The sequence below is a fragment of the Sminthopsis crassicaudata genome, chromosome 3 (genome assembly GCF_048593235.1).
Source record: "Sminthopsis crassicaudata isolate SCR6 chromosome 3, ASM4859323v1, whole genome shotgun sequence".
Classification (NCBI taxonomy): domain Eukaryota; kingdom Metazoa; phylum Chordata; class Mammalia; order Dasyuromorphia; family Dasyuridae; genus Sminthopsis; species Sminthopsis crassicaudata.
The window spans coordinates 474,215,922-474,242,162 of record NC_133619.1 but is presented as its reverse complement, the minus strand read 5'-3'; the positions used below and the strand labels follow the sequence as shown (position 1 = coordinate 474,242,162).

Genomic DNA, 26,241 nt, shown 5'->3' with positions numbered 1-26,241 from the left:
ACAAATCCAATCTCCTCTCAGCACTTAGATGAACGTATCTTTCCATTTATTTCTTCTACGTTCCAAAATGAGACACCAAGTTGAGTTTTTTAAAAAGACACCAAAGACAAGAAATCTGTCTGATGCAGACAACAGAACAATAAGAATATTCAGATTTTGGGGCAGCTAGGTGGCGCAGTGGATAGAGCACCAGCCTTGAATTCAGGAGGACCCAAGTTCAAATGTGGCCTCAGACACTTAACACTTCCTAGCTGTGTGACAGGAAATTGCTTCAGGAAAAAAATAAAAAAATCAGATTTTTAAATGGACTAAGACGTGAGGGGTGGTCTCAATTAGACAGCAGAAAGTAGTGCCTGAGTAAGACAATTATCTAGGAGGAAAGAGAGAAGTTTTGCTTAAATCCCTCTATCACACAGTTTTCTTGTCTGTTACATGAGGAATATGGATCTCTTAAAGTTCCCTTCTTTCAGCTCCAAGTTTCTAGGAGTCTTTTGAACTTATGAGAAATGAAAAGAATAGAAGGAATTCAGTTCCCCATGCCAGGCCAAATTGCATTGGCCTCTAGGGGGAGGAAAAATGAACAGTGCTCTTCACTCTATTATTATTACCCTGTTTCTTTATGACTTTTGTCCTTTTTGGATGTATGAAACACAATCTCTACTCCCATGCCCATCCCCAATCTTTTAAGGCTTTCTAAGCTTTCTCTGAAATGTAATCTTACCATGTTTGGCCTCACTAAATTTCAGCTTATTTTACAATATTAAAACCACAAACATAAAGGTTTGTGCCCACAATTAAAGTTTAGTTTCCTGCTGTCTGTAGCTTTGTCCCTAGATGTACATATAGATGTAGGTATGTGTGTGTGTATGTGTGTGTGTGTGTATCCTTGTCTGCATCTCTGTTTCACTGTCCCTTTTGAAACATGAACAACTGAAGAACAAAGACAGTACCTACTTTAATTCACACTGTTGTTTGCAAAATCAGAGATTTTAGGAGATCTGTGAAGTATGGAAGGGGCTGTACTTTGAACACACACACACACACACACACACACACACACACACACACACACACACACACAGAGGTTAAACCAACATGAGAAAAATAGGCCAATTGTAAGGTAAGCAGCACTTTTTCACTTCCTCCCAACTCTAGAGGCCAGATAAGATTGTCCAAGGAATTGCGTTCATTTTATTCTTTCCATACCTCATAGACTCATGAAACTCATAAGCTTAAAACTTGAAATAACCATGAAGTTACAAATCTTTCATATCACAGAAAAGGAAACTGAGGCCTCAATAAGTTTAGGGGATTTAATCAGGATGAAACAGCTGATAGACAACAGAAGCCAGTCAATCTGTAAAATGAAGGGACTGAATTAAAAACTTCTCAGGTCACTACCCATTCTAAATCTATAATCCCATGAACCTGATGCTGTCTACTTAAGCCATTCTCTTTTTCCCAAGCACCTCTTAACAAATGATTTAATCATATCAAGATAACTGATATTTCTTTTAATATACCTAATGTCAAATACGTAAGGGCACAGGCTACCTCTTTTCATATAAAAAGAACTAAGCACTCTGTGATATGATGAATAAATTACAATCATAAGGGATATATAATGGATTTTTGTACTGTCAATTAGCTATGTATTGTCAGTTCCTTATTTAATGAGGAAATTTTAGAAGCTTGATTTTTATAGTATGAGATATCAATAAGGATGTACAATGAGATTTGGGGAGATAGAAGTGAGAAACACATTTACTGTAGGTTCTGAAGTGGGAGAGTTGTTTAAGGACATTTAATACAAATAAAAACTCTTGTTTAAATAAGATTTGAAAGAGAGGCTTGGAAGCCATAAAGGGCAAATCATTAGGGGGTGGAGTTTGGGTAAGAGGCAAGAAAGGGAAGAGTCAGATAACAAGACTGAGCAGAGTAAGAGGAAAAGTTTATGAGGAAAGTTGCAGACAACAATCTTGGTCATGTTACACTTGAATTGCTGATGAGATACTGAGGAGGAGATGCTGAAGAGATAATTGGGAGGCAAGATTCAACAGGATAAAAAGATGTGGGGTGTACAGTAAAATTTAGGAACCACATGCACCAAGTGGTTGGTAGAATCTATGGACTCAGGGAAAGTGTGAAAAAAGAGAGAAATAATCCAAGTTCAGAATCCAGAAGAGATCCAGAATAAGCAGGAGATAAAACAAAGTCTCTAAGGCTATGTCTACACTACATTTGCAAGGGAAGCCTAGTGGACCAAAACATCTTTTAGTATTCATTGCATTCCTCCAGCCTGGAGTTCCCAAAGAAATTTTTGAAACGGATGCTCCGTCTACACACAAGGTAGGGTATTTCCTGATTGTTCCTATAAGATAGATTTCCATATTGGCAGTGATCTTAATTTAAGTGTAGAGAGATTATTGCCAGAATGGATCTTGGTTTCTGATTGTTTGGGTTCATTGGGATCTATAATGTATGCATGTCATTAATTTCCCTGGTTCTGTGTAATATATTGAAACTAAATCATCCAGATGTGTTAATGGCAACTTACTTAGCATAGTCATTCAACCAACAAGATGTATTAACTGCTTTCTATATGCTAGATAATATGCTAGATAATGTAGATTTTTCCTTAGTGAATAGGTGAGAATATTAGGGAGAAATCCCAAAGAAAAGAATGTTATTAGGAATGAATCCTATAATGGTTATTAAGTGAGTCCTAGGAGGGTCAGGCTGTTACCAAATAAGAAATATCTACCTATGGGTTTGCAAAAATAAAGGTGGAAAAAGGGGCAATTAGTGTCACTGACAAGGCTAGTTTTTTGTTTTGTTTTTCTTCAAGCAGTAAAGATTTCATTGAAGGAAATTAAGGAGAGAATTATGGGGAGGTGAGGGCATGGTTATGCCAAGGTATGTTCCAAGATAGTGTTATTGAATGAAGGACGGGGGTGTGAGAATAGGAAAAATAAGTGATAACAATAAAGGTCACTAGGGTCAAATGAAGCTTTCATGAAAATTACTTTGAGATGATGACATTCATAATTAATGATCTGAAAGGTCATAAAACAACATTTCCTGCACTTTCTTGCCTTTTAGCTTAATTACTTTGCATCCACTAAGATATCTCTTTCCACAGCTGATTTTATAAGAGTTTTTATCAATCACATTTAACAATATATGTGTAGTATACATTTAATAACAGGAGCAGGACATTTAATAACATTGGGTTTATAACTTTTATCACTTTCCCCTCAAATTCTTAATTTTCATTGCTACTAATCAGGATTTAAGATTTATTTAATGATGTCCAGCTGATATTCATATTTGGGAAATGTTTTCTTTTTCCCATTTTACTTCACTACTCTTTCAAGTAAACTGTTAAGTGACAAGGCTATGATTTCTGCTTAGAAGACAAACTGGCAAAAATCTAGTCTCTTTTCTTTCCAGTTTGTTTCTTGGTTATTGACAACATAAAAGTCTACACAATATAAAATGTTATCTTTAAAATATTTATTTTCCCCTTCTAAATGTAGGAAAATCTTTGGGGACTTTCTTGTTAGTCAAATGGAAAAGTCCTATTTTGAGACTTGACCCTGATGTTTTAAAATAGTTTTAGACTCATTGCCTAATCTAAAGCATAGTCCTGAATCAGCTGCACAAACAGTCCTACAAAACTGTATTCTTGAAACACAAAGACACAGCCACTACTGTATTTTGTGTATTTCATACAGTACATTTCATTCATTTCACTTAAAAGAAAGAAAGAAAAGAATCGTGAAGCTATTTAACATGAAGGCAGCTCAAAAGGAACTGAGACACTTTAATTATTTGAGACAAGTTTTTGTCTTTGAGGATAGTAACAATTGTCCTCCAAGCTTAAACTGTTATATACTCTATCCAAAGTCAGGTTAATAGCTTGTTTACACTAGAGCTTCTGTCCAAGGTGAATAAAACGCTCCAAAGCTGCCTCTGGTGCAGCAGTTCCAAGAGAAAATGAATCAAATCATGACCACAGTTAGTGCCTAGACATATTTCCAAATTTATTCAGACCTTTAACTTAAGTGTAGGATAATTGACTACAGATTGAATAACAAAAGGAATTGAGACACAGTGGAAACCTGAGGCCAAGTCAGATAAAGAATACTATCATTGCCCTTCGTATTGGACCAAAGTGGAAGAGGAATCGGGGATACTGATGTGGTGATAGCTTGTCCTGAAACATTATTCTTTCTAGGTGCTGGCATAATCCCAATCATGTATCTGTGCAAAATGTTTAAGTCTGTTTAATACTCAGTATATACCAAATATATAGGAGCCTGTCTAAATAGCTCTTTTCTGATGTATATTTCTGTGTGTATGAATACCTATGTACATATGTGTATACACATGTGTGCACATATGTATTCTATTATGTACATGTTTGTGTATGTGAAGACAGAGAAATATAATGGAGAGAGAGAAGAAATGAATAAGAGAAGGGAAAGAATGAGACAGAAACAGAAAGACAAAGAAATATCTACTCTGCAATTTATAGAGAGTTGACTGAGCACCAAGATGAGGTGATTATCCTACCCTTACACAGCCTGTGTCAGATACTTGAACTCAGATCTTCCTGTATCATGCTTCTTTTGATAAACTCTTGCAAAATATCCAGATTTCAAACTGGACAGAATTGCCCTTATTGTAATAAATGCTTTGTATATAAATGACTGAATGTTTTTGTCAAAATGTATTTTTTTCTTTTTTGAAAAATTGATTCATTTTTACTACTTTCACTCTGAAAAATGTTAAAGAAGTAATGAAATGTATTAAAATATCCTTTGCATATGCAATGATTTATTTGCCATGGGCCTAAGAACTTTGTGGAGGTGACACCATAGAGACACAGGAAAATCAAAAATGCTATCTTTTGATCTCTCTTTTGAAAAATGATCTCCATTAGGAGTTCAAGAATAAATATTTTTAGGTTTGACACTTAACCTGCCATTTTCTGATCCCAGTCATAGGAATAGATCTTGTAAAAAGAAACCTTAAATCTTTCTGAAATAGGTCTAAGCCCTGGGGGACTAAAACATATTACTGTGTGAGTGACCATTTATTTGTAAGTCAAATTTCTGAGCCTTTGTTTGATGTAGAAGTTTAGAGCTTTTGCTTTCAACTAAATGTTCCAATTAGTTTCATGAGATTATATATCATATGAATTAAATATTGGATAATAAGTTGTTAATCTCCAAATACTTAAAACAATACTAATATTTCTAAGATTGTTTTCTTTACTTAGTATTAGTGCAAGCATTACTTACTAATGTTGTAGAAATTTGAAATTTACAACGCAGACATTGAACATTATTCTCACCCCCTTTTCTATTTTTATGATAAGGTAGCTAAGCCAGATACATAGTAGAATCAAGATTGGTATATTTAACAAGAAGAAATTATTTTCATATGATTTAGAAGAATTCATCCATCCATTTGGATATTTGTTGAATACTATTATATGTGTAGCACTATATTAAATAATGTACAAATCATTGGGATATTATTTTTGAATTATCCATTCCCTTCCTTATAATTGATCTTATGAGGAGTGACACTTGGTAAAACTTTTTAGGCTAGTAGAGGTCATAGTATATGTTCAAAAGTGAAAAGGAAAAAGAAAAAATATATATTAAAAAAAAGAAAATTATAAGACTGCATTTCCTCAAAAATATTCACTCATTTGACAAACATTTATCAAATTGCTACTAATCCAAATCTGATATATGGCCAGAGGACTGGTTTTGCAATCAAGATGACCTGAGTTCAAGTCTTTCAGTGCCTTTAGAGAACTTGTAAATCTATTAAAGATTTCACAGCAGCTAAGTGGCACAATAGATACAGTGTAGGTCTGGAGTCAGGAATACTTATCTTTTGGAGTTCAAATTTGTTCCAAGACACTTACTAACTGGGCATGACACTTAACCCTGTTTGCCTCAGTTTCTTCACCTATAAAATGAGCTAGAGAAGTAAATGGCAAGCCACTCTAGTACCTTTATAAAGAAAACCCAAAAGGGGATCACAAAGAGTCAGGCACAACTGAAAAACAACTGAACAAAAGTTACAGATTTATTATCCATCTGCATCTGGAAGGAAATCCCAAAATAAAATCATAGATACAGACCAAAAAATTATGTGTAAGACCAAGTGCTTGGTACTGAGGGAGATACAAAGATAAATAATACATAACTCCTATTCCCCAAGGATTTTTAAGTATAAACAGTGAGATTACACATATAACCATATGACAAATAACCATAATTCCAAATAAAATGTGGCAAGTATATTAGAGAGTTATGATAAAGATCCATTAAGCAATAGATATGGCGCCTACCATGCACTAGTGATACAAACACTAAAAAGAAAAGTCTCTACCCTCAAGAAGCTTACTATATAATTAGAGGTACTGAAAAGAGAGTAGGGAAAGGTACTTAACAGGGAACATAATGGAGAAGTAAAGAGGAGTAAGTACATCCAGGTAGGTAATGAAGAGATAGCTGAACTGGGTCCCCTCGTTATATGGAAGTTTTAAGAAGAGCTTCTCTTATTGCTAAAGCTAATATTTCTAATAAAATATTGAATAATAGTGATGATAGTGAGCAATCTTGTTTCACCTCTGATATTTTTGGGAATGCTTCTTATTTATCTCCATTACATATAATGTTTGCTAATAATTTTACTTATAATTTTAAGGAAAACTCCCTTTATTTCTATTCTCTCTAGTGTTTTTTAGTAGGAAATGGATGTTATATTTTATCAATAAAGCTAACTTTTCTAAAAGGTGCTTCTCAAAATATTACTTATAGCTACAGTGTATTTTAGTCTGTGCATCGATAGATTTCTCATGTTTCTTGATCTCGGGCAATCCATCAGTTGGCAAGTATTCAGCACCCGCTATTTGCAAGATATTTCTCTAAGCACTGAGGATACACTACAGGTGAGTTATTAAAAAACATATGTAGAGTTCTTCAACCATGAAGAATTATCTAAACCTGCCATGAATTGAAGGATAATATCTTTCTCACAAATGAACCAGGAACTTAGGCTTGAAGTCTCTGTATTTATCTGTTTAGTGCTACAACCACATATATGTTTTTAGCTGGTCCAGTTTCACAGAAACTGTAGTGATTTATCCAGGGCTATCCTTGAGGGAAATTCTAAAAAGGTAATCATTTCCTCTTACAGCAGCATCCACACACTGAATGGCAACATATAATGTGTGAAGAAGGGACCAGCCCCTCAGGCATGTGGATCCAGGTGTCTGTTACTCTTAGGAAGGTGTGGCAGAAAGGAAAAAGAGAGATAAAAATGGAAAAGAAACAGATTAAAACTTTTGCTAATTATCACTTACCAGTTAGAGTGGCTCCACTGAAGATGGAAGCCCCAGAGGAATTCATCTAATTACTGTGGTTACCTAAGCAAAGAAAAGTGGAGAAAGGTATAATTATCTGGTGAATTAAATCAGCATAGACTGCCAAACTATATAATTCAGACCGCTACATGATTCTCATACTACCCAGGAACATACATATGAAGAGGCCACTTTTATTTTTCTTTCTTGCCTAGTTGAATTATCCATGAAATTGTCAAATCCTCCACATTTTATTTGATTTATGTAGGTATCATCTTTACTTGATAAATATATTATGGGAATGAACCTAATTTTATCTTGGTGTATACCTTGTTTAATAAGAAAATTATAGTAATTGAAAAGATTTGCTTTTGTCACAGACAATTGCCAATTAAAATGGATATTTTGTTTTCAACATAGATTTCTTGATCCCACAAAGACAAGAATTTTATTTTTCTAGTCAGTCTATTTAAGTGTGTCAGGAGACCTTTTGTTTAAAAAAAGCTATTATCTAATGTAATCAGAGAATGATGACATTTTCTTAATTGCTGATTATATCAACAATTCTCCATATTTATGATGTAATAGATCCTGACAGTGGTTACAATTAATTTTTTAGATTTAAAAAAAAACAAAACAAAATAAAGACTGTTTTTGCAAAAGAATAGGTTTAAATGAGCACAACATAAAAAAACCAGATTTTTTGTACTAAATTTATGTAAATGATAAAAAAAGTAAAGTATAAAAAAGTAAAATAGATTAAATATTGCATAGCAGGGTCAGGATACGATGTTTATAATGGAGCAACTGGGTGGCACAATGGTTAAAGGATAAAACTAGAGTCAGCTTCCTAAATTCAAATCTGGCCTCAGACATTTACTAGCTGTGTGACTCTTTGTAACTCATTAACCTTGCTTACCTCAGTTTTCTCATCTTTGAATTGAGTTGGAAAAACAAAAGATTGCAAACCATTTCATCTCTGCCAAGAAAATCCCAAAAGCAATTATAAAGAATTGAACATGACTGAAATTACTGAATAACACCAAGAATTAAGAGGTAAAATTGTCTTACATAATATGAGTCATGGATATCATATCTCATAGGCTAGTACTGATACAGAAGAATTATGTTTCTTTAGAGATTATTTTCTTATTTAACAGCAAGAACTTTCAGACAAGCTTTGCATGAAGACATTAAGGTTATCACATGTGGAAGTGTCAACTCTTTTTCATCATGGAGAAAAGATACAAGCATCTAATCTTGAAAAAGATTCCAAATGTCTTGAAATTTCAAAGTGCAAATGCCCTATACACTATCCTTACACAGTGTTGGCTTTGTACAAGGATTTTATAAGTCCTTTTCCTTTTCTAAAAAAAAAATTTTAATGCCTTAAATAAATAATTGAATGTGTGCAGCATTACAATCTGCCTGGCAATTTCCTTTCCTACTAACTTCAGTATTGGATTTTATATTAGAACAACTATAGAAGTCCTTGAGTTAGGAAATTTTCCCTAATCTTTCCTTAGACAGGAACCTTCCCTTTGTTTTGGGAAAGAAAGCCAAGTTAGTTCTTGGAGGCTATGTAATATAGTAATAAAATATAAGCCTGAGAATAGGATATTAATTTAGTCATTTAACAATTCTCTGCCTCCAGCTCCTTAATGATATTATAAATTTGCCACTTCCCAGACCCTAACTTTGAGATATGGAATCATAGATGTAGATCTGGAAGGAGACTTCAGAGGCCATCCAATTCAAATTTCTTATTTTACAGACAGACTATTAGAGGTAAAATGATTTGTCATACTTCTCATGAATAGTAAGTGCTGAGGTAGACTTTGATTTTCATGGCCTTTAAGATCCCTTTCACTCTAAATCAATGATCTTTTGGCCTAGGAACTTGAAATCTCCAATGATCACTGATATAAAGTGAAATCCCTCTGTGATTATTTTTGTGAGCTTATTTTGTGAATTATTTTCATGAGCTGATAAGTTATTAGCTGAAGGCTAGCTGTCTGTGAATTTATTGTTATTCAGTTGTATCACTTCTGATATTTCATGACCTCATTTGACTTTTCTTGACGACCATACTAGAGTGGTTTGCCATTTCTTTTCTCTATTTTTATGGATGAGAAAACTGAGATAAATATGGTTGGATAACTTTCTCAGGGTCACACAGCTAGTACTTGAAGGCAAACTTGAAATGTGACTTTCTGACTCCAGGTCTGCCACTCTATCCAGTGTGCCACCTAACTGCCTTCTCTGTTGATGAACCTCTCCAAACCAAGCTAGGTTCCTATCGTGACAGAAAGCCTTTTATCTCAATGAACCCATTCTCAAAGCTGTTCTAATTTGGAAGGACCATCCAAAGCTTATATTCTCCTGGTATACATTTTTGGGGAGAATCTTGGTATAGTAAGCAAAGGGGCTCTTATATATACATTTTGGGAGAATGCTGGAACCTTTTGGCAATTTGGTGAAATTAATGGGACTCTCTTAGAATCATGTTTTTAAATGTAAAAGATACATAAGATTACAAAAGAACACAATCACATAGAAAAAGTTATCAATTGTTTTTAAAGTTCACAAACTCCAGATTAAGAAATGGCCAGTATTTAATACAGCCCTGCCACCAGTTGATACTTATTAAATGTTTATTGATTGATAGTGAAGGAGCCCTAGATTTGGGTTCTAAAGATGATGGTTCAAATCCTAGCCTTACTAATAATTATTTGTGTGACCTTAAACAATTTATTTCATATTTAAATGAAAGAGTTGACCCTTAAAACTCTAAATCATATAACTCAAAATCATTTCCTTGAGGCATGGAGGCATGGGAGGGAATTTGATTTTTTAGAGATTAAAATTGAGTCTATATGAAAAGGCACTTTTAACATTTCAATAAGAAGAACTGCTTGCAAATCAAAGTTGTGCTGTTTTCATCACTCAAATGAATTGAACCTTCCTACAATGAGCCTCATCAGTTAGGCATGTTAAAGTGTTCTGTTATTGAAGTAGAAATACCTAAATGACACTCCTGCTGAATTGATACCAAGGTATGATAGGCTTCCGAGTTCTGTACAGTGTCCAACTAGTGTTTGTAAAATTATCCTCAGTCATTGAGATAATCTTCTTTCTTTTTTATTTTGTTTTTATTACGTTATGAGTATCTTTCAGAACAATCTTTCATGTGTGCTGAAATGCCCTTGGAATCAAATTCTTTCCCTCATACTCTATGAAAGGAGAGTTAAGGTGGGAAGAGAATCTGGTGTGTAATAGAATAGCTAGTCTCAAGATACTTAGCCATACCTCTTAGAGTTGCACACCTTCAGGTGACCCTGGACAGGAAGGCAGCCACTTTAAGTGAATTCTCAACTCTGAGAGTAGATATGGTTCAAAAGCAAGCAGATTTTTCAGAGAAGATAAGAAAGACATACGTTTTTCTTAGTTACCCCCTTGTCCTTTGGGGAAATGCTTTTTACTGGGAAAGCAAGCCTTTCACATTCTCTGCTGCATGATGGATAAAGTCTTGGCTAGTGGAGTACCATCTTGAAACTGAGAAAGCTGAAGCTGGCAAGGTTCCTTACTGTTACTAAATCATAGATAGCCTGTCTCATTGAGCCTCATGTTTTAAAAATGCAGGTAGCTGAATTCCTTACAAGCTGTTACTTGCAAGGAACATTCTCAGGCAAACTCATGCAACTACATTTTATGTTATTTTTGTCACAAGCAAATACAATAACCTGGCAAATGGTATTTTTTTATGTTCATGGAAAAAAATAGCATTTGCCAGCATACAACATTATGTGAAACAAATTAATACAAAGACCTTATATCCAAATAGTGTATAACCTAATAATATACAAAACATAGAACTTATTTAGTGCATCAAGATTTTTTAAGCTAATTTTCAGTTGCTTAAAATAATTATGCTGTCTGGCTTTAAAAAAAAAAAATGTTTGGTTTGGCTGATGTTCTTATTTTCTTAACTAACCGTGGCCCTACCCACTGTTTTGATTCATGCTTAGCCAAGTTAGTTGAAGCTCTAGACTTCTTGGTTCTTGTTAGTTTTCATGGATGAGTTATAATTGCTTTGAAAAGTGGAGAAAAATGGTCCCATCAGATTTCTTATATAAACTCTTGTGTTTTATAGAAATGTTCAGTATATGTTATATAAAAATATTCAGAATATCTATACTTAATTAAAAAACTTGTGGTCTAAATACCCTATAATTTATACAACTTTTCTCTACTTTGATGCCAATTTGTATTTGCAAATCAAAAAATAATGAAAACAACACATTCTCAGTTCAACTTGATTAGATCCAAAAATGACATTAAATTGCTTTAATCACTTTAAACAACTGAAAGAACCAAATTTTAGAAGATTCACAGTTCTTTGGACATGTCCACAAATGAGTTCCTTAGGAATTTAAATACTTACATAGAAGGTGATATGAGGATGAAGATACATCCATTTATTTCTAGTTCTAATTCAGTGATTACATCATATGTTTTTGTCATTAGTCCCATAATATCTCTTTTTATGTATTTATTTTCAGGCATAGAGGCCTGGAAAGGTTTTTTTGTTTTGTTTTGTTTTGTTTTTGTTGTTGTTGTTTTGTTTTGTTTTGTTTTTGCTAAGGCAATTTGGGTTAAATGACTTGCCCAGGGTCACATGCCTAGAAAGTATTAAGTGTCTGAGATCAGATTTGAACTTAGGTCCTCCTTACTTCATTTGGTGTTCTATCCACTGCACCATCTGGCTGCTGCTGGAAAGGTCTTTTTATAAGCTTTTATACATGTGTGTCCAAATCACATCAGGGAATAAATGATCTGAAGTCAACCATAAATGTTGTGTCTCTGTGTCCCATAAATATATTCTAAATATTTCAAAGTAGCATTGGAAAAATCTGAAAACTATTTATAGTTGTGTACAAAAGAAAAGTCAATTTCCTATTGAAGGATATGGATTGGGATTAGGGATGTCAGGGACAGGGACAAAGTTTAAAAATTGTGCCAAAAATTCCAGTATCACTGACCATAGTAAATTTATTCTCAATGTCACAATCAAAGTATGTTTGAGATGGCAAAATGGTGTGAGAAAAGGAAAAGGGTTTTGTTTTGGTTTAATATTAAGTGATATGAGAAGGATGAATTCTCCCTAATTATATTTCTCTCCCACAGTCATGTCTCTGCTCATGCTCTTCCCTCTCTCAAGGATGTCTTTTCTGCCATCTTTTTCTTCTTTATACTCTACTCTCAGGTTAATAGGTTTAGAGTTGAAAGAGATCTTTGAGATCATCTAATCCAACCTCATTTTGCAGAAGAGAAAGCTAAGATCCAGAAAAATGAAGTGACAGTTAGTATCCCATAGGTATTTTAAATTGAGATCTCCTGACTTCAGGAAGGTCTACTTAACTTTTTATTGTTACATATTAACTCAAATATTTGCCCACCCTACTCCCTTAGGTGAAACATTTAGGATTTCTGCATTCCTATCTACTTCCTGAGGCCCCCTACTTTTTCAAATTGGTCATTAATAGTTTAGTGAAGGACTGAAAGCTACTATGGACCCAGAACTATCTTCAGGCCAAAAGTTGAAAATTGATGAGAGGAAGAAAGTACCATTATCCCTTCCACATAATGATTTTCCCCATTGTGGTTGACATAAGACATTAAATGGAAATTTGGGAGGAGTTTTGCAGAAGCCACATATAACATACAAAGATCAACAGATGGTGAAAAAGTTTAGAAACTCAGAAATGCATAAAATATATGTATAGTGTTGTGTATTATCAACATGTTTATCTTTTGCCACCAAATAATTCAGACTTTTTTGCTGATACAAAGGAAAGAATAAAAAAATGTACCTGGATTTTCTAGATATAGAGAATACGGCACCCTTTACCCCCATGTTGTGAAAGAGAAAGCTGTAATTTTTAAGATGTAGAACTAGGTAAAATTTCCTCCTTCTGAGACTTAAAGGAACTGATGCTGAGTGAAATGAGCAGGACCAGGAGCTCATTATATACTTCAACAAGAATACTATATGAGGATCAATTCTGATGGATGTGGCCATTTTCAACAATGAGATGAACCAAATCAGTTCCAACAGAGCAGTAAAGAACTGAACCAGCTACACCCAGCAAAAGAACTCTAGGAAATAACTATGTACCACTACATAGAATTCCCAATCCCTCTATTTTTATCCACCTGCAGTTTTGATTTCCTTCACAGGCTTCACACTATTTCAAATTCCAATTATTTTGTACAACAAAATAACTGTTTAGACATGTGTACATATATTGTATTTAATTTATACTTTAACATATTTAACATGTATTAGTCAACCTGCCATCTTGAGAGGGGGGAAGGAGGGGAAAAAATAAAACAAAAGGTTTGGGAATTATCAGTGTTGTAAAATTACCCATGCATATATCTGGTAAATAAAAACTATTAAAATAAAAAAGAAATATTAAAAAAAATAAAAAAAAAAACATAAATAAAAATAAATTCAAAATAAATACCAAAAAATTTTTAAAAGAATTTATTGGGGAATACGGTCTAAGCTTTTGTATATGTTTAATTTCTTCCAGACTCTTTCTAGTTTTCCCAGCATTTTTTAATCAAATGAAAAGTTTTTTTCTCAAAAAAAAAAATTCCTCCTTCTAGAGTCTGGTGAGTTATGTATCTAGTTCTGAGCTTTCTCTCTGTACTTTCTTGATGTGGTACTGGCTTAGGAATAATCAATAAAAAAAATTATTAACTATGTATTAAGTGCTAAGCACTAGAGGCACAATTCCAAGGGAAAAAAAAGACAGTCTCTGTCCTCAAAAAGCTTACTTCATGAAAGGGGAAGGCAGTACAAAAAAGAAGTTGAAAATTGTAGTTGGGGGACATACCCACACCAAACAATGGTGGCAATATTTAAAGACTCAGAAACAAAGCTTGGAAAGAAATGAAAAATAGCCAGTCTAGGTCATTCCCCAAAATGGAAGTTCCAGGAAGAACTCACCAATAGGAGAAAAGGACTACAAGGATAGAGAAATATTCTAGGAGTGTTATATAAATCAAAAATCAATGAAAATACATTCTAAGTTCAATTTGATTTGCCCCAAAGATAATATTAAATTAGTTGAATCACTTTCAACAATTGAAAGACAGAATCAAATTCTAAAAGACCCCATAGTTCTTTGGACATATGCAGAAATGAATTCCTTAGGAATTTAAATACTTGTTTAGAAGGGGATAGTACAGAGGGAAGTTTCAGGATGAGAAGGCATCAGAGGGATGATGTGGTGTCCAGAGAGTCACAATCAGATGGGAAAAGGAATGAGTAGAGAATGGTTAAAAAGCATTCATATCTTTAGTCCATTTCATGCACACTCCCAAGTTTATTTCTTTTAGTGGTCAGCACAATCTGTACCCAAGCATCCCTAGGAAGTGGGGTGTGGGTGTTTCTGATTTGTTGCTCTGTATATTGCCATTTTTTTTTTTTTTGATGTGACCACATGAAAGAGCAGGTCCTCTATGTGAAGATTTTTATCCTGATGGTTTTAAGTAGTTCCTGTATATTACCCTATGCTGTGCTGTCTATTTCATGAGCAAACCCTCTGGCCAGGGTGCTAATTCAATAATAGCATAGCCAGAATCCAATTGACTGGTACTTAAGATTCTTACAGAGCCTTAGATGAAGCAGTCTCAAAGCCCACGGGATCCCTATTGTACTTCCCTGGCTAGGATTTTCTAATTTTGTTTTCACTCTTCTCATGTCATAAATATGTTGGACTTCAAGGATGTTATTATTTTATTATTAATGAAATTAATAAAATACTGTTGATAAAAATAATAATTCATTGATTCTATGACACTTGAAACTTCCCGTCTTACCAAAAGTAGTTTCGATTCTCTAATAGGAATGGTAGGAGTCAAGGAGAGAGAGGAAGGCAAAATAACCATTATATATTCACACCCTGATTTTTCCCTTGCCACAGTAGCTTGTCCTAAAAACAATGAAAGCTGCTGTGAATGCTGCTGTGAATGCCACTTTCCCCATGGAAATGGGACAGAGGAATATGTTTAGTGCGCTCCTAGTGTGCTTCCTTTGGACAGAAGTTGATACTTGTCAGAAATATTATAGCTACAGCTATACATATGCTATTTTCTGTTTTTATTCCATTACTAAATACTGTGCTAAGCACTTTATTATTTCAATTTATTCCACATAAAAACTCTAGAAGGTAAGTCCTATTATTATTCTTATTTTAGAGTTAGGAAAACTGAGACATACAATTTAAGTGACTTGTTCAGGGTCACACAGCTAATAAAGTATCCAAAATTTCATTTGAATTCTGCTGCTTCTGTTTATCATTTTTTTCCAGTTATGTTCTACTCTTAGCAAAGATACTGGAGTGTTTTGCCATTTCCTTCGCGCTTAATTTATAGATGAGGAAACTGAGGCAAATAGAGTTAAATGACTTGCCCTGAGTCACACAGCTAGTAATTGTCTGAGACCAGATCTGAATTTAGGTTTTCCTGACCCCAGAGCCCTCATCACATAGCTATCCTATATTGTTGCTGTTTACCCCTTGTTCTCAAAGAGGACCAGTAACATCACTAGGATGATATTTTGCAAATGAATTATATTTTAGTGAGTCAGAGATCCACAAAGTTCCAGCCTTTGTCTCTCTTCCAGTCATCTGGCCTCAGACATTTACTAGCCATGTGACCCTGGGGAAGTCACTTAACCTTGTTTGTCTCTGTTTCTGCATCTGTAAAATGAGTTGGAGAAGGAAATGAACCCACTCCAGTATCTTTGTCAAGAAAATCCCAAATGGAGTCATGAAAAGTCGGACACAACCAAAACAACAAAATCACTCTATATTACTAAATACAACAGAACTAATAATTCCATATTTCTAGGACCCAAGAGAAATCCAGATATATAGAAGATTAGATAACCTTACTTTTTATCTTTGTCATGCCTAACTCCATTGATGTCCTCATAGTCACTTTAATTCCTGCTTTTAGTTTTCTAATTGTCACAATTTTCAAACCTCATCATCCTTCACAGAAACCATCATGTGCTACTTTTTACTGCTTCTGTCTTCTGTACAGGCATACTTTCTGACTTCTTCCATAACTCAAATTGATTGAGAAAATCTTGATCCCTTGACAAGCATTGATTCAATATATGGGATACACATTGTAGTGGTCATTTTTCAAGGCTATCTTTTAAAATGCCATCCAATTTTCTACACTACTTTATTATTCAAAATTTACATAAACTAAATAATTTGGCATTGCATGTGAGGTATGTTACTTAGTGCAAAGGCCAAGGGAAAATTCTAAGCTATCACTTTCCTTACAATATTACTTTAGTGTATAAAATAGAAATTCAGGGTCCTATCTGGTACTCAGAAAAATCTCATGAAAGGGAGGAAAGAGAAGAAATAAGTATTGGATTTGAAATAAGGAGATCTGAGTTTTAATCTGGACTTTGTCACTTACTACAGCACCTTAGTAATTAGTTTAGAAATCATATTATTCATACCATGCTCACATCCTGGTGTGATTCATTTACTTTTCCCCCCATAAACTAAAATTGACCTTGTGAAAATCCCTAGTACTGCCATGTTATTGATGTGAGATATTCATGAGCACATCTTGGGATGTGTTCCTAATTATGGAACATGACAACATAAGTTCTTTTTCCAGATATCTGAGTTAGACTGCTATAATCAACAGGGGAAATCATTTCCTTTTTTTTTTTTTTCCATGACTGAAAAATAGAAGTTATCCTGTCTACAGTGACAGCTGAGCATGAAATGGAGCGTATTATCTCACTATAAACATAATGGACACATGCTTATTAAGCCTCATTATCATGACAATTGCAATCACCCTTTCTCTTTCCCCCTCCCACACACACTCCCTCCCAAGGCTGGCTAAGTCATCATATCATTATATAGTCAGGGGGCTTCAGAGAACAATTGGCAGCCTAGCCTGGATTTTTGATTAATTCTATTTTGTATTCCCTGCACCCATATTTTTTGTTCTTTTCCCTAGCTGCATTCATGAAAGGGGTTGGGGTTGGAGGAAAGAGAGAGTTATAAATTCAGAATGAAATAAAATTTTTAATGCCACATAATTTTCCAAATAGTCATAGACTCACTGACATGATAAATTATGTTTTCTATGAGAAAATGTTGGAAGTCTTGCCCAGCAGGAGATAAAGTGTACAAAATTTCCCTTTTAAAATCATAAGCAAGGCTAGCAATAACATGTATAATTTTTAAAATGTGTTAACTTGAAAAGAACAAAAAAGACATTTTGTGTTTTCTCTCACATAGCTTTGCAGGCACAGCATGATGCTTTTAAATCACTTTTAGGCTAAATCCTTGGCTACATATTCTTTCTTTTATAAAACAGAGTGACTGATGAAACAAATATGTGTGTTTATAATTGATATTGAAAAGTAAAAAATGACACCTGGCTATTAACGTCTTAATTTCCAATACAAAGTTTGACTCAAAAAAAAAAAAAAAAAAACCTGCTTCTTCAGAGTCAGTATTAATAAACAAGCTACTATATATAGAATTGACATATGGACTAATTCATGAGATCATAAATCTAATATTTGTCAATTTCACAAATGAATAAAAAAGGATACCATGTTGTCATGATGAATTCCCTAAAAGTTACTCTAAGCAGCAGCAGATTGGTAAATAATTGATAAGTTCTTCAGATTAGAAATGGTGATTTATAGTCAGTTTTTATGTAATGTTTACACACCCCTCAGCCACTAGGAAGTCTCATGGAGCCCTTAAGAAGGAACAAATAATGGGGATGACAACACATTCCCATTTTGTGGGAATAATTAGGATCTGGTACATTTCCTGGGAGCAGTCATACACATAGTAAAAAGACGGAACCCTTTTATAAAAGACCTATAGCCCTTACTTTTAAAATGCTGGTTGTAAGGTGAATCAAATGTCCCCAAGAGTATATTTTAGTTTGGGTATTGTTTTTAGACCAGATATTAGTTGGAGACAGTCAAATTTCTCTCATTCCTGAAGAAAAGAGATTCTGAATTATTCCAAAGAGAAAGATGGAATAAGTGCCATGAGAAATACTTTGCTTTTGTTTATTATCAGGTGACCGTAAAAGAAACTAGTATCATTAAAAGAAAAAAGAAAAAAGAAAAAAAAAAAAGCTTTTATCAATTGGAATGTGTTGGTTTCAAGTGCGACACCTAAAATTGCTAAGTAACAAAAGAAGGTAAAATAAAGAATTAATACCATGTATCTTAAAGTTATTTTATGATGCTGAGATTATGGAGATTGTAAACCCACATGACTTTTAGATAAGATGGGCATTGCCATTTAAGCACAAAAAGGAACGACTGTGTGACAAGACTTGTTCCACTGGAATCTGTACTCTGGCCTCAATCACTTACTCGCTGTATGTGACTGTGGACTAGTCACTTAACCTGTGTTGACCTAAGAGGTAGCTAGATGGTTCAGAATAGAACCTAGAAAACCACAAATGGGGTCATAAAGAGTCAGATATGCTTTGGAACAGCAATAGCAAAACATAGGAGAAAGGAGTGCTAGAAGGGGAGACAGGAAAACTTGGTTCTAAAGCCTTCCTTCTACTCTTACCAGCTGTGTGACCATCAACAAATCCCTTAACCTCTGAGAATGTTAATAATCTGTAAAATGAGAGTCCCATAAGACCCTACATCATGGAATTGTTGCAAAGCTCACATGAGATGGCAATAATATATGGCAAGCACTTTATAACCCTTAAAATGCTACATAAATATCATCTTTCAGCTTTCAAACAGTAGTCCTATTTTAAGAAAGTGAATTGTCACCTGAGACAGTGTTGTACTCTAAAGGGATGCAGAAGAGAAAAGTGGGGAGAAGAGTGGCAAGTAGGTCACCTCTTTAGTCCCTTATCTCTAGGTGCTACCAACTTCAAATGTCTAGTAGGCCTGACATAGCAGCTTTCAGTGCACCTAGAAATTTGATGGCAAAAAATAAAATATTTGTCGTAACAATGTATATATACCTACAAATACACATACATGTATGTGTTATGTGTGTGTATACATACGTGTATATATATATCTATACATATACATATAGATATATACTTTTTTTCAAGTGAAAGTTATATATAGAGTACTTTGAAGTGACATGACAGCCAGTTGACTTAGCCAAAAAAAGGAAGGAAACAGTCATTTATTCAGCGAGTATTTTGTGCCAGACACAATGCTAAGCATTTTACAAATATTACCTCATTTGATCCCCCTACGAGGCAGGTGCTGTTATTCCCATTTTACAGCTGAGAGAACTGAGACAAATAGAATATTATAGTATAGGTCTAGGGCTTTGTGTAGACATTTCAATATATAGGAATTTACTACAAAAATAAAAGCTTACTTTACTTTACATTCCTAAATTGGATTCTGCAAATTTAAATTAAGTTGGATCAGATTTGCTCATGGAAACAGTTCTACCAAAAAAAAAAAAATTCTTCTTAATCAAGGATATGCTGTACCATTTCTTATAAATGTCACTAGAAAGATAAGTTTTTCCCAAATCCATTAACTATAAATTACATACCTATAAAGCAACTGGCATTTATATACCCATGTATAAAGTTCTCAAAGAGGACTGGGATATCTGGGAGTGATGCATACTATGACATGCAAGTAAATTAAGTGAAGGATTGCTGTGCAGAGTCACCAGTCTCTGGTATCCAGTAGCTAGATATAGATAGGATGACTGGAGATGCAGTGGGAAACCTTGGTCTTTTTAAACTAAGGTCTTTAACAGCCTTAATCACTGAATGATGGCCTCACTTAAACTGAGAATATGTATGAAGTATTTGCCTAATAGCAACCTCATGAGGTGTATAGTATGAAAATTCTCAGTTTACACAAGAACAAAGGAAGACTCAGAGAAGATATATGATTTTTTTCAAGGATTTAGCTAGTGATAAAGGCAGCTGTAATTTGAGATGACACCTTTTTTTATTCCATAGATATACCAAAGACTTCTTAGAACAGAGAGCAATGTGTGTGTGTGTGTGTGTGTGTGTGTGTGTGTGTGTGTGTATATATATATGTATATACATATATATAAGCATAAAAAAGAGCAAAAACAAGAAAAACATGACATGAAATAAAAAAAAAAAACTTCCATGACCTACATAAACAAGTTATTGAAAACACAGTATGTAAGTGCCAAAGAACAGTCAAAAATAATAAGTGCTGTAAAACTGGAAGGAAGTAGAAAAGCCCTATAGTTTAGGGAAGATTTCAAAGAAGATAATTGAGCTCAAGCTAAACCTGGAAGGGCTAGAGGCTTTTGATAAAAGGGAAATAGAGGAAAATGCCTTGTACAATAGATGTGAGTCTAGTCCAAGCTAGAAATTTCTAGTTTCTTAAACTGGGGGTGATGGCCTCATATGAAGTCTCATACTTGAATGTGGGTGGTGCAATATTATGTTTTATTTGTAAAAATGTTTTATTTGTAAGCCTATTTTATATTTGCATACCCATAATAATTTCTCAGGTGAAAAAGGGTTACAAGTTTAAGAAGCCTTGATCTAGTCTGCCCATCTTCCACCCCGACTTTTGCAGATTAAGAAAAAAGTAACTTGCCCAGAATCATGCTGTGATTTAAAGAGTGGTTATTATAGATCTCTTTCTATCTGGCCAGATAAAAAATGTCATTGCTGATATTCTCATTAAAATAAATGGCATTTTAACATGCAGGTTAGTTGCATATTTGCAAAGTGTCCACTTCAGGTTTGAATTGGCTGAGAATATATATTTTCATAGAAACAGCCTGTTATAGATTGTCTTGTCTAACCCCATCATTTTTATACTTGGCAAGCTACTGAAAATAGGTATGTCTTGCCCAAGATCACATAATGGGTGAATTTTGGTTTACTGTTAATATTTCATTAGGGGGGAATATATTTTTAAATAATCAGAATATGATTAGAATGGAATTTTACAGAATTTGAAGGCATTATTAGAATTTTGAATTCTTAGAATCTTAACATGCAAAACTGAAACAAGGAAAACAAAACCTACTTCTCATATTTTCTTTGAAAGAAAATCTATACTAATTAAAGAGAGTGCATGTTGTCAGAGGAACTTTGGGGTCACAGCTCATAAAGCTGATTTCTTTTGCTTGCCTACCATCTGAAAAGCCACTCTGTGTCAAAGAGAGGTGTATCTGAATTATCATTAAGAACTTGTGCCCCCAAAAGGAGTTTTAAAAGATTCCATTCCATGAAAGATATCAATTCTGGGTAAGGAAAAGAGAAATCTTGTAGACTGCCTGATGCCTGTGGCAGAGGGAGGACCGCCAAGGAATATCTCACAGAGTCTTAAATAGCCAAGAGAATAAGAACTTATTTTCCCACCCCTCAAAATAGGGACTCCACCCTCGGAACATAAAGCAGCCTTCATAAATGTCTGGCTGAGGAGACCCATGGGGCTTCTGTGAGCTAAAAACCACAGCAGAGATTTTTCTCAACTGGGCAAGGCCCTTAAAAAAAGAAAAAAAAAGATAATTTTAGACTCATGAATAGAAAGAGAATATGATGTTAATCAGCTTGGGAAACTGAGTGGAAGAAACTGGTAAGAAGCAGATAGCTTAACAGAAGAGTATTAAGAATCACCTTCCAACCCCCCCCCCCACCAAGGAGAAAACCAATTTAAAATAAATATAAAAATACAAATGCTAGTTATTTCTAAATACGAAGTCTCAACATAGCTGTTATTATTTTTCATTTATGTTTGCTTGTTTGCTAAACACAGTAAGATGTTTGTACTGCCTAATGCTTCCTGCTATTTGGGCAGTTATCCCTATTTATTTGCTCTTTCTGGGTGCTTACTGGCAGCACATGAGATATACAAGAGAGAGAACCCACCCATCTACCCACAACTACAACCACTACTTCAGGCGCTGAGAACATGTGAAAAAAGCAATTCTGTTGAAATATATCAACTGAGATTAGGTGGTTGGCTACATATTGATTGCATGTTTATTAGAAATATATTTCTATTATTCTATTATTATAATTAAAGTAGAATCTTTCTTTTAAACAATATTATTTGAATATTGTGATACCCTGTTAGAAAGATATTTTAGCATATTACATGTATGTAGTGATTATAATACTTATAATATTTTAGATGTTTACTGTATTCTGGATCTATGGGTTTTTATTTTTTTCCCTTAGTTTCTGTGATTTCATGGGTGTTGGCAATTACTGATGAGGAAATTTTATAGTTTCTGGGGATAGTGAGTAGTCAAGGGACTTGTGTAGTGTGGTATAGATAGGTAGGGGGAAGACAGAAAGAGAGAGGGAGAAGGTGAGATGTGTGTGTGTATCCATAGAATGAGTAAGTATGTATTAAGCATTTGCCACATGTCAGTTGCCATACTAAGCACTGGACATATATATTCCTGTCTTCAAAGAGCTAACATTCTAGTAGAGAATAACAACACATAAAAGCAAGATATAGAAAAAATGTTGGGACTCATATGCTAATCTGAGTTTGAAGAGAACATGGTTAGCATGCTTTGGATTTTCACTTCAATCCTGTACAACTCTTTGTGACCCCATGGATTATGTCCATGGAATCTTCTTGGCAAAGATACTGCGCTGGTTTGCCATTTCCTTCTCCAGTGTCCCCATTTTTTATATATGAGAAATTGAGGCAAATAGGGATTAAGTGACTTGAAGGTTACACAGCTGGTAAGTGTCTGAATCTGGGTTTAAAATCAGATCTTCCCGACTCCAATGCCAGTGTTCTATCCACTGCATCACATTGCTGCCCCATTCTTGGGCTTCATCAAAGGAAGATTCAAACAAGAACTCTTACAATTTGTATTGGTCAGAGGCAAGACTTGGACCCAGGTTTGTCTAATTCTGAGAACATATCTGTTTCCTCATGATCCTTAACAAATCATGTCCAAGTTATCTCATGTTCTCTTTATATATAAACAATATATTGCATTTTCTTATAATATACTTAATACTTAAAATAGCAATTAATTACAATAGTTAGTATTAATCATAAATTCAAGATATTTTTAAAATTAAGTATCTCTTATGTTTAACATACTATATTAGTCTGTGTGGTATTCATAAAGAAAAGAACCTTAAGTTCTATCTATTTAACAAAAGCTTATTAATTTCCTGCTAGGTACAAATCACTGTTCTAATCTCTAAAAAATATAAGGTAGAATCAAGATAATGAGGAGTAAGTAGAAATAAAGCCCAGCTATCTCAACATATTTCTACCACAAAGAGTTAGAAAATGCAGTAGACTAAGTTCTAATCATGAAATCCAAGAAAAAAATTATAGTGAATCATTGTTCCAACTAAGGTTAAGATAGAGAAACAGCAAAGACAGTGAACATTGGGAGCTTGTCTGGCCAGTATGCTGAATAGAAAAGAATTGAAGTAACCAGGGATTAAGAGAGGATCAAAGATGTGTATCAGGGCAAGATAAGGTCCCAGATTCATATTGTGGTGCCATATCCAGTCACACATATTCCCCTCCAGAAATACACAGAACTCATTCCTAAAATAAAGTCCAAATTCAAGAAGTAGGCTGGGGAGAAATGAGCACGCACACACGTGCACGCGCACACACACACGTGCACACACACACACACACACACACACACACACATCCACTGTAAAAAAAAAAAAAAAAAAAAACCAAACCAAACAAGCAAACAAACAAAAAACTGATAGGGTTGCCTAAGTTGCCTAAGACACAAACTCAAAAGCAAATGAGTACAAAATATTTACATGTAAAGCCATCTGGTACCTATTTTTCACTAATTAGTTCCTGGTTACCAATCCAAGGGAGACTGAGTTTGGGAACTGAGTTGGATATGATACTCCTGAGCAGGGACTAGCCTGTACCTTAGACTATGAGGGATGAATAAGTTCAGAAGCAAGTCCAAGAACAGAGCAAGTTCTCAGTTTCAGTCACTGGCCACAAACCCAGTCTAAAACCAGTGGAATAACAAGGATACAAATGCCAGACCAACAAAGACCCATAGTTCTGTTTCTTTGAACCTACAGAACCCAGCCGGCTGATGTCATGTGAGTCCAGCAGCACACTATTGGAATTTCTAACCAAGACCAGGTCCATAGAAGATTGCTCAGACCCAACCTATGTCAGGAATTTGCTGATCTCAGATCAGGAGGGCAAGGATCAAACTTTATTCCTCAAATTTTGGGATAAAGCAACACTCAGTACCTCAAGCAGGATAAAAGTTCAACCCACACATTCCCCTCCAGAAGTATATGGAACTCATCCCTAAAATAAGTAGGCTGGGGATAAATGAGCACACACACACACACACACACACACACACACACATACATCCACTATTCAAAAACAAACAAACAAAAAAAAAAAAAACTTTGTGGTGATGGGATTCCCAAGACACAAACTCAAAAGAAAATGAGTACAAAATATTTACATGTAAAGCCTCAAAGTTTGTGCAGCCTGAGCACAAATCCAACCATAATTCTTGGAAGATAAAGTAAAAGTTGTTTTAAGAGCTTAAAAATTATTTGAAAAAACAAATAAATGCATTCAAGAAGAAGGCAGAAAAAGAAAAAAAAAAATCAATAAAAGAAAAACTTTGAAGAGAAGCAATAACTAGGCACAAATGGCATCAAACTTTTCAAAGAAAAAAAACTCCCTGAAAATTAGAATTGATTAAATAGAAGCTAATGACTCCATGAGACATCAAGAAATGTTAAAGCAAAAAAAAAAAAAAAAAAAAAAAAAAAACCTGAAAACAGTAGAAGAAAATGTTAGGTATCTCATAGCAAAAACAACTTTCCTAGGAAAAAAATCAAGGAGAAAATAATTGAACCATCTGAAAACTATGACCAAAAAAAAACAAAAAAAAACAAAGAAGCCTAGACATGATATCATAAAAGCAAACAGCACAAATCTCTCCAATCCAAAGGACAAAACAGAAATAGAAAGAATTGACTGGCATTTTACTTTTTAAAAAATGAAAGTTCTTGGCCTAAAATAACTAAAATCCAAAGCTTCCACAGTCAAAGAAAAAAATATGGCAAGTAGCTAGACAGAATTCAAATAACAAGAAGCCACAGTCAGGATCACACAAGATTTAATAGCTACCATTATGAAAAATATAAATAGCTTTGAATATGATGTTTCAGAAAGCAAAGGATCTAAGGCTTGTAACCAAGAATGACTTCTTTAACAAAAGTAAGTATATTATACAGAGGGAGGATGAGCTTTTAATGAAAAAGAGAACCATGTAGAAAATTTAAAATATAAACACAGAAGTCAAAGAACATAAAAAGATAAACAAAAGAAAACAAAATAAGAGACTAAGAATAAAGTATTTACCTTCTGATAGGATGATATAAGTATTCCCTGAGAATTCTATCCTCATCAAGCACCATAAAGGTAATCATTAGACAGAGAGCTTGTAAACTGTAATAATGGGGGTCTCCAATATATCCCTCTTAGACCCTCTTAGCCAAAAAAGATAATTAATACAAAAATGGATACAACATATAGCCTTTGCTCTTAAGGTGCTTAAAATTCATTCAGCAAAACAAGTGACTTATATGCAGAAAAGATATGATAATAACTGACATTTATATAATGTTTTAAGATTTAAAGTTTACCAAGTTTTTTGTATGCATTATCTTATTAGATACTCATTAGCAATCCTGTGAGATAGGGCCTATCCATTTTAAAGATGATCAGAGGGATTCAAACTTTTATCTCTTTTACCTCT

General features: G+C 34.2%; 1 protein-coding gene across 1 annotated transcript in view; it reads left to right on the top strand.

Annotated features, from left to right (window-relative positions):
* Positions 1–900: 900 nt before the first annotated feature.
* The window catches only part of FRY (FRY microtubule binding protein), a 467,849-nt gene continuing 442,508 nt past the window's right edge, over positions 901–26,241 (top strand). Inside the window, 1 exon segment of the mRNA XM_074303532.1 lies at positions 901–2,349. Coding sequence (XP_074159633.1) covers positions 2,330–2,349 — 20 coding nt within the window. The 5' untranslated portion in view covers positions 901–2,329.